The sequence below is a fragment of the Channa argus genome, chromosome 1 (assembly GCF_033026475.1).
Source record: "Channa argus isolate prfri chromosome 1, Channa argus male v1.0, whole genome shotgun sequence".
NCBI lineage: Eukaryota > Metazoa > Chordata > Actinopteri > Anabantiformes > Channidae > Channa > Channa argus.
In genome coordinates this window covers 27,344,080-27,353,440 of record NC_090197.1, presented here as the reverse complement: position 1 = coordinate 27,353,440, position 9,361 = coordinate 27,344,080, and the positions used below count along the sequence as shown (strand labels likewise).

General features: G+C 39.8%; 1 protein-coding gene across 3 annotated transcripts in view; it reads left to right on the top strand.

Moving 5' to 3' along the window:
- Positions 1 to 226: 226 nt before the first annotated feature.
- Positions 227 to 9,361, top strand: part of LOC137130479 (echinoderm microtubule-associated protein-like 4) — a 28,505-nt gene continuing 19,370 nt past the window's right edge. For 2 of the 3 annotated variants that reach the window (XM_067510722.1, XM_067510715.1), the window contains exon 1: positions 227 to 590. In XM_067510722.1, coding sequence (XP_067366823.1) covers positions 566 to 590 — 25 coding nt within the window. In that variant the 5' untranslated portion in view covers positions 227 to 565. The remainder of the gene's footprint in view (positions 591 to 9,361) is intronic. The other variant, XM_067510708.1, reaches the window with a different exon arrangement.

Below are 9,361 nucleotides of genomic sequence, written 5' to 3'. Positions count from 1 at the left end.
ACCTGATTTCTGAGTAGTTACTGTAAAATAAATAAATAAATAAATCAACATTTATTCTGTTCACTCAGCCGTTTTCCTTAGTTCCTCTCTGGTGTTGACGGTAGGTGTCCGTACGGTGGCGCTGCCACACAACCTAAACAAAACGCGAAGCGGCAGCTAACCTGAATTTACCGAGAATCTGAAACCGGACCTGCCCCCTTCCTCCAGTCCTCCCTCCTCCTCCGGGGGAAGCGCGCGCTGCCAGGGCGGGCGGAGTCGGAAACGCAGCAGCGTCGGTCCGTCGTGTCTGCGGCTCCGCAGCTTCTGTGTCTCGGTCTTCACTGTCGGATCCTCCGGGAGCAGCTTCTTCCTCCACACGCAGCAAAGCGGAAGATTTTCAGCTTCACGGACAGACGGACCCGACGGGCAGCGCGGCGGGTACAGACCCGGCTTGGCTTGGCTCACCTTCTCCTCCTCCTCCTCCTCCTCCTGCCCCCGCCGCGGTGGAAAAACCCGGACGGAGGCCCGCAGTGTGCGCTCAGCCTCCCGCAGGCCTCCGGCCCGGATCCCGGTCTACTTCCCGAAAATGGACGGATTCACCGGCAGTTTAGGTGAGTCCCGGCCTCTGCTTGCGCCCCCACGTCATATGGCCACCTGTCCGTGCAGCGGCGGGATGGCAGGAGCCGCACGCGCCGCTGGCGGCTTTACACGTGTCACTGCTGTATTTATCTGCACCGCCCCTCTGGCGGCTGCTGGGCCATAATACCAAGCGCTCATCATGAAGGAGACTGCAGAGACCTGGACCCCCAGGCATAAAGACCTGGATCTGTTATGAACCAATGCAGACAAACAGGAACCAAATTTAGACTCCGAAACTATCTTATCTTATTTGGTTGTTGGTGAGACTTTGCAGGTCCTCGATCCGCAAGTTGGACACCCTAGTCTTCCTGTGGACTCTGATCTGCAGAACAAAGACTCAGGAAACGGTTTATTTATTCATCCAGGCCAAGCGCGTGTCCGTGCTCACGTTTCAGGAAGGACTCTGAGCCCACTGCAAAAGAGAAACCAAAAAATTTTATTAAACCAACAGCTTATGTTAAATCAATCAGATCAATAATTCCGCTGATCAGAGGTCATGTGACTGCACCTACTGCTCATACAAACGCAGAAAGCATTAATTTAATCTTTCATGAATTTTTGACAAAATTAGGTTGAGTTCAAAATAGTTTTACAATTTTTTTTTTTCAGATGTTCAACATTTATGTTTAACAGTTTAAAATGTATACAATTATTTAAAAATAAAACTAAACTAAACTAACTGAACTGTTAGATGTTCAAAGCAAACCTGAAGTGCTTTCTACCTATTGGGACTCAAACCACTTTACACTGCTTATTATTCACCCATTCACACTCACAATCACACACACTCACACTCATACACTGATGGGGGAGTTCCTGTGCAGGTGGCTAATGCTCATTGGGAGCAACTAAGTTGGGGTTCAGTGTCTTGCTCAATGACACTTCGACATGTGAACCAGAGGAGCCAGGGATCGAACCAAGAAACTGCAAGATTGGTGGATGACCGCTCTACCTTCCTGCACCAAAGTTGGGGGGGATTGAAGATCTGAATGAGTTAGTTCAGGTTGGAAGCTGCTGTTGATTCGACCACTCTGTAAGTGAGAGTCAGAGTTTTGAACCTGATGAAGCCAGTGCAGCAAGCTAAAAAGTGGTGGGACGTTTGTCCCTGTTTGGCTAATGGTTGGCTTATCAACTAGGCATTGCAGTAGGTAAGGCGAGTTGGGCAAGATCTTTCTGATGGTGTAGAAGGAAAATCTGGTGCCTTACAGAGGAGATGTGATTGGTGAAGCTCAGTGGTTCATTAAGGACTTATGATTTCTGTTGGATTTTTTTTAAACCCTCACTGAAGATCCTAAGTTGATGCTGATGTATTGTATTGAAGATCTGGCTGGAAAGTATGGAACAGTGGACACTAAAAGGCGGACCGTGGTCTTGGTCCAGACCCCGACTCTATCCAGAACAGAGCCAGAACTGACATATCATTGAGTTTTCATTCAGTTTTGGCAGAAACTACATTTCAACCAGCAATACTCTTTTTACATTGTTTCTACACCCCTAATCAGCAACAGTGACATCCTACTAGTCTCTGATGGGCCAGTTCTCATTGCCATTGGTTTAAACACAAGGACTGAGATTGGTCAATGTGAGAAAGTCAGCCAATCACTGGCAGAGTAGGGCGGGCCTTCACTATATAGAGGTGTGGAAAACCTGTATTCAGAGTCTAAACAGCAGCAGTGAAAGGAGAAAAATATAAATTGAGAAGAGATGTGAAACAAAAGCACAGAAATTTTGTGTCATGGCTTGTGCTTTTTTTAATCCGGAATAGACTAATGACTGTTCATCCAAATTTTTGAAACGACTGTGCTTCATCTGCTATGATATGGTGGCAGTGGTTAAAAGTGGGAATGTGAAACAAAGCACAAAATTACATTCGGCTATAGAAAATAAGTGATCTTAAAGCGAGAGTTTCACAGAAAAATACTGTTGAAATGGCATTGAATTACAGCTTTCTTTGTTTGATTTGAATCATTGAATCACACAGTCCAGATGTTAATACAATGACAATACTACTTCAAATAAATATCCATTAAATGTAATGTATAACTAAATTATAAGTAAACTTAAATATGATGATGATGCTGACCTGTACATGGGTCATTTTCCCTATCCAGACCTCCTTATTTCATACTTGATTACACCTGGTATAGAACTTCTGTCTTGGAGAGATTGAGTTAAAGATGTCCCTCATAGAGGCTGAAATGTTTCGTGAGACAGTGAAGTCATCTAGTGGAAAGGACAAGACAAGTTGATGTCATTGGCAAAGCAATGATAAATTTAAAAAAAGATGCGGACCAAGAACTGAGAAGTTGTGAATTAAGTTGTGTAAAATGGCATCTTTAGCAAATTCCCCCTTCGTTAGTCGATTCACAAACTATAGTATGGTAGAACTGTCTATAGGTAATTCGGTGGACTTAGCTTTTCGAAATGACAACAAATAGGCTATAAAGCAAGGTTTAATTTGCAGCGTATGGTATATTGCTGTGTGTTTCTTTTGAGTCAGGAATTTGAATGCTTCCCTGAGAATCATTACGTTTTTAAGTTTCCCTCATTGATATCAGGAAATCAGTGAGTTATCTGTATGTCCAATGGTACAAAGGGAAAATTAATGGTTAATAGCCAATAATAGCCACAGTGCAACGTTCTTTAAAATGATGCGACTAGATGGATATTCAGCCAGAACAGGTGCGTGCTTGGACTTGTGCCACCGCAATTGTGAGCATAATGTATTGTTCAGATTGGATCAGTCAGCCAGGGATTAGGTGAGAGTGAGGTAGGTCTGAAATACAGGTCCAGAAACTATTTATAGAGCTTTAGAGTGTGGAGCAAAAACTGTTATTGCATGAAAAATGGCATTTTTGTCCCCACAAACCTCTGAAAAGCTAATTAATTCTTGACAGTTTACCCGATTATAAACTGTGGTGGTGAAATGGCAGAGGTGTGAAAGTAATTATCATGTTAGCAGCAGTTAAAGCACTTGGACTCACTTCAGGCTTGAATAAACTGCCTCTTTTGAAAGGCAAAATCACTCATGATTAGCTGGTAGAACTGGTGCTGTTGGTCACAATGGACCAATATAATATAGGCTTTGGTAAACCTCTCCTACTTAAATATTAGTATTTTATTGTATATAATTATTAAGTTGATATCAAAATACTGTAGTTAGTGACTGTATATTCATGTTTTTTATATTCATGTTGTTATCTTGAGTTACACTATGATCAAATACATGTACATTTATTTATTGGGGAAAGAAAATCATTTAGCATAGCAAAAGTATTAAAAACAAAACTCCATGGTGGCTCACTCTCTATGAGGTAAGTCTGTGTCTGTGCAGATGTATGTGCAAGTCAGTGATCTCCAGAGTGTGATCCACTCTATCTTAATTCTGGCTAATGTTGAAACATCATATCACAACAGCAGGATTTACTTTGTATTTTAAAAATACAACTTGTAAATGCCTAAGGAAAGTTGGAAAGAAGTGAAGATTATTTTGCCATAGAAATTTAACCTCTCCAATATTATGAGGAGCAGTTTGTATCTGAGAAACAAGGTGTCATTATTTTGGACCAACCTGCTCTAATTTGCAGATAATTTAATGAAAGTAAACACTGATTGGTCCAGCAAAACAACGCTCTGCTTTGTGACAGGACTTATGAAATATCTGTTATTCAACATGTTAACTGGACAAAAATTATCTTGCCACAATACATTTTAGAACCAGTTGTGATTGTCTTTGCATTTTGTTCAGTAAGACACTGAAAACCTAGATGGTCACAGTTAACAGACACAACTATAGACTGAAAGAGACTGAACAAAACTCAGATCAGACTGAGAAACAAGCTTCATAAACAAGATCTAGTGTAATAATGTGTCATCGTAGGTGCCCTGTGGTACTTTTTAAATGTATGTTTATTTCAGGGACAATACAAATGCTACCAATGCTACAGTGTCACAATTGTCAGCCAACACAATGATGTGCATTTGAAACTAAGCTCCGTCTGTGAAAATGGTGTAGTAATGTAATTGAACCCAGCCGAATGAAGCCGCTTCATTCTAAATTTCTACACAATCGTACCCTTCCTTCAGTTTGCTGAAGATGGTGCTCTGTTGATGATACTGTTGAAAAAGACACCCAGACAGGACAAACAGTTGTTTTCCTCACTAATACCTCTGCTGTTGACACAGGTCTGCTGGTTACTGCAGCAGTTAGCGATAGCTGCTCTGACTCTGCTCTCTTGTTCTTGTTCAGCTTTTCCTCTGCCTCTGTTCACAGAATAAATTCTTACCATGATTTGTTCTCCTGTCGTTTCCTCTTAGTTTCCTCCACACTGGGACCAGAGTTACTCTGGCTTTCAAAGCAGCCATAACAGTTACTCTGGCTTTCAAAGCAGCGATCCTTACCTCCGTTCACTGGAGTCAGTGAATCATGGCTGTATAAATCCAACCATATTCTTTATCTTTTTGTCTTTTTTTTTTAATCTACTTTTCTGTCCAAAAAAGTCCCTATTCACTCCTATATAACACACAATTAAGTTAATTTCAAAGTCAGTTGGGATTTCAGACAAACTGTTGTCATGTTGTGTCATCACATGATGATAGCTGCTTGAGTTGCACAACTGTATTCTCTAAAATGGGGACCATTGCATTTTGGGAGCAGAATGTATAGTTCTTTCCCCTTGGAAATGTTTGAGTACACCACATAGTTGCACATTCACATTCAGACACTACTACAAAATGGTAAACACAGTATGTATTGAGTTGGGGATGATTTTTAGACACCACAGCCTTTGTCCTTTTCTTCTTCTCCAGTTTGTTTGGTGGTTTTCAACCAACTGGTGGCTCATTACTGTTACCTTTTGAACTGGACTGTGGTTCCAAACAACTCATTAACCTAGTTTATTTAAATTCTTGTAATTAAAAAAATATCCCTTAAAAATACTGTTATCCTTCATACCAAATCTACCACAAGTATTTCTGTCCTTGCTTCACTTCCTTTTAATTCAGAGATCAATTCCAGATTCAAAATTCAAACAACCTTATTGATCACTTAAGTTGCCTTGTTACAGCTGCTGTCTGCAAGAAAAGTAGGAAATAAAGAAAAGGCATATTAACCAAACCAAAAAGAAACCCCATAGACTAATAAACAAATACATACTACTGATATAGAGCTAAAACCAAAGTAAGACAGATAAGGTAAATAAAAAATGTACTTAAAATACGAAAGTAAATAAGTCTTTTTAGACCATTTAGTCCCCCTCCTTTTTACAGAAGGGGGATGAGTTGAACCGTTTGACCACTGGAAGAAAGTATCTCCTGTGGTGTTTTGTGGAGCACTTGAATGCGGTTTGGCTAAATGTGCTCCTCTGTGCAGCCAGCACACAGTGGGTGGGAGGTATCGTGCAGATTGAGAGGGGTTTGGACAACATTCTCCTTCAACCACAACATGCAGAGGGCTCTTCTCCCCTCGAACAGAACCAGCCCTCATAAGTGTGTCCAGTCTGTTACTGTCTGCCACCTTCATATTGCAGCCCCAGCACACCACAGCATAGAAGATGTAGCCTGGCTACACAGACCCAGAAAACATCCACAGCATGATGATGCAGATGTTGAAAGACCTTAGTCTCCTCAGTAAATACAGCCCACTCTGTGTTTTCCTGTACATTGATGCTGCATTAACTATCCAGTCCAATTTATTTTTTAAGTTGACAGACACCAAGGTATTTGTACTCCAAAACCATCTCCACCCCCTCTCCCTGTATAGAAAGAGGATTGACAGGAGTCCTAGACTTTTACCACCAGTTCCTTTTGTTTAGCTGATGTTGAGCTGGAGATGACTGTGTTCCCATTAGTTAACGAAACTGTCCACCACCACTGATCGATAGTTTGTGATATCTCCATCCTGGATACAACCTACAACTGTAGAGTCATCAGAAAAGTTCTGAAAGTGGCAGGACTGAGTTGTACCTGAAGTCAGGTATACAGGGTGACGAGAAAGGTAGATAGGACTCTCCCTTGGGGAGCACCTGTGCTGCAGGTAACAGTGTCAAATAGTTCTGCAGATGGACATACTAGGGTTGGTCAGTGAGGTAGTCCAAAAACCAGGTAACCATTTTTACTGCTCTGGTATCTTTCTGTTGGAACCTCTGTTCCAGTTTCCTCCTGTAAGCCTCCTTCCTCTCTTTGATCTTCACTGACAGCCATCTCTGGACCTCCGTGCTTCCCTGTCACTTGACCTAAATTCGGCTTTCTTCTCATTCAGGATTGTTTTAATGCTCTTGGTAACCTGTGGCTTGTTGTTTGGGAAGCAGTAGACAGTTTTTGTTGGTATACAGATGTCAATACAGAAAGAAGTATGTAGTCTGTAATGCTGTAAATCTATCAATGTCGTCACCATGTGTCTCAGACTGTTTTCCAATCCATAGCCTCAAAACATCCCTACAGGGTATTTGTGGCCACCTGCCATTGAACCAGGGGTTTGAACCAAGGATTTGTCTGTGTCAAGGTTGGAAAAAGCCCATGATGAGGACAGGACCAAAAAGACCAGGGAAGGAAACTGCTCAGGAGAGACTTGAGGTTGTGGCTGATGGTAACCAGCGGTGTGGGAGATTAGGAAGAGCTGGAAACCTGATCACACAATAATGGAAATGTTTTAGTTTTTTTTTAAATTATTTTTCAATCTAACAGCTTCTAAATCAGTTGTTGCTAAATATTTGAAAATAATTTGATTTTTTTCCCCTAGAAATTTGTTTAGGCACAGTGGCAAAAGCATAATAGGGGTTTGCGCGCACATAGCAATTCGAGGTATTTATTTCTCATGCAGCACCTTTGGTTTGTAAATTGGATGTAATGGTCAAGTAAACAAGGTAAAAACAGGCTGTTTATGCTTATGACATATACAACAAAATATTGCTGCCAATCCCGCCAGTTATTAAAGACAATATTTAACTTTCATAAATAAACATTTTTATAATTCAGTTAAAAAAATCATCAACACTTTTCTGATATAGTCTGATATATCAGATTCAACCTTAAACATTCCATCTATAATTTATTTACGGTTATGTGTGAATTTGGTTTAACAGCACAAAATCATATTGTCGTACCTAATGTCACTGCTCTGCATTGTAAATATTACATGCATTCAGTTTCAGGTCGTGTGTGCTTCAGTTGTGTTCATACGAAATCCTTCGTGCAGGACCATGTTTGTCTTTTAGAACATAACCGCTGTGTAATGATCACAAAAGACAGTTGGATTTCTTTCTCTTTTTTTGGGGGGGGAAAAACTCTGACTTCAATATAATAAAAATAAATGATTGACAAAAGCAGTTGTTGAGAAAGGAGTAAAAGAAATGGAAGAGAAAATAGTATAGCTTGTACATGTCCATAGATACAATGGCGTACATACATACACATATACATATTTTCACATGCAGATATAATAATTATAATAATAATAATAGTTATAGTATGATAGCAAAAAATAATAAAATAATCATTAATAATAGTAATAACAATATTAACCAACAGATTGATAACAAAATTAGCAATAATAGAAAGGATATAAAACAAGACATAGAAAAATAAGATAAGAATATAGTATAAGATAGTATTTAGGGGAAAATGAAAGCTGCTACTACTAGCACTAATAATAGTAATAATAATAACAATAATCATAATTAATACTGCAAATAAAAATGATGATGGATATTAATTGGAGTGATAGTATTTATTTAAAAAAAAAAAAAGATCATGACTAGTCATGACTGGATATGTGTATGGCTTAGGTCCCAGGCATTTTGTTTAAATTGAAATGTTCTAGAAATGGCTTCCCAGCTTCATCAAAGTGGTTTCCAGTTTTGAAAAATTAATTCCTGGGTGTTTGTTAGACAGATGAATACTTGGTTTCTATATTTAACTTGGGAGATGATTAACTTCTGAGATGTTTCCAAGTAAACAGAGGGATAAAGACGTGGGCATTCTGCAGCTATCGATAGCGGAGAGTGTCTCTGTCGACGCTACTCAGAAAGAACTCCCCGGTTGTTAAGCCAATTTTAAACATTTTGCTTTGAGTGATGTGGGTTCTGTGAATGGTCTTGTATTGTATTAGTTGTCAATTTGTGTTGCTAGTCATGGAGAAGGTGTTGTTACAGATTACTATCCAAAAGTCAGAGTTGGGGGAGAGAGTAAGATCTTTTTTCCATTTTTTTTTATTGGGACTGTTATTATGTAGTCTTTGTTTGATATAATTTTATAGAGTTTATACAACAATGTCTTTTATTTTGTGATCTTTATTATCTAATCAGGGACCGTTTGATTTCTCTGATTTACGCATTTGTTCTCGCCAACGCCGCTCCCTCTCTTCATTCACTCACTGACACGATTGCGCTGCTGTCATTCTCACCAAGCTAGGGAGGAGGGGACAATTAAATGGTGCGTTAAAGGACAACAATGGACAAATCCTATGGCCTTTAGTAAGTCAACAACGTCTGCCTGTCTGCAGTGGCTGGTTCTCATACTTCAAGTAAAAAAGAGATGAGTGGATGTAGGACAGCAGTGAAATTTGGGCACAACATTAACAAGAACGGCTCACAAATCCCTTCATACCTAGTTAAAAAGAAGCAGATTGGTCGTTAATGTAACAACACTAGATAAAATAGGCAAATTATTGTTTTGTCTGTTGTGCAAGCATGGCGGGCCAAAATGCTTGTTCTAATGTAGGGGAAATACTGATTGAGTGAATGTA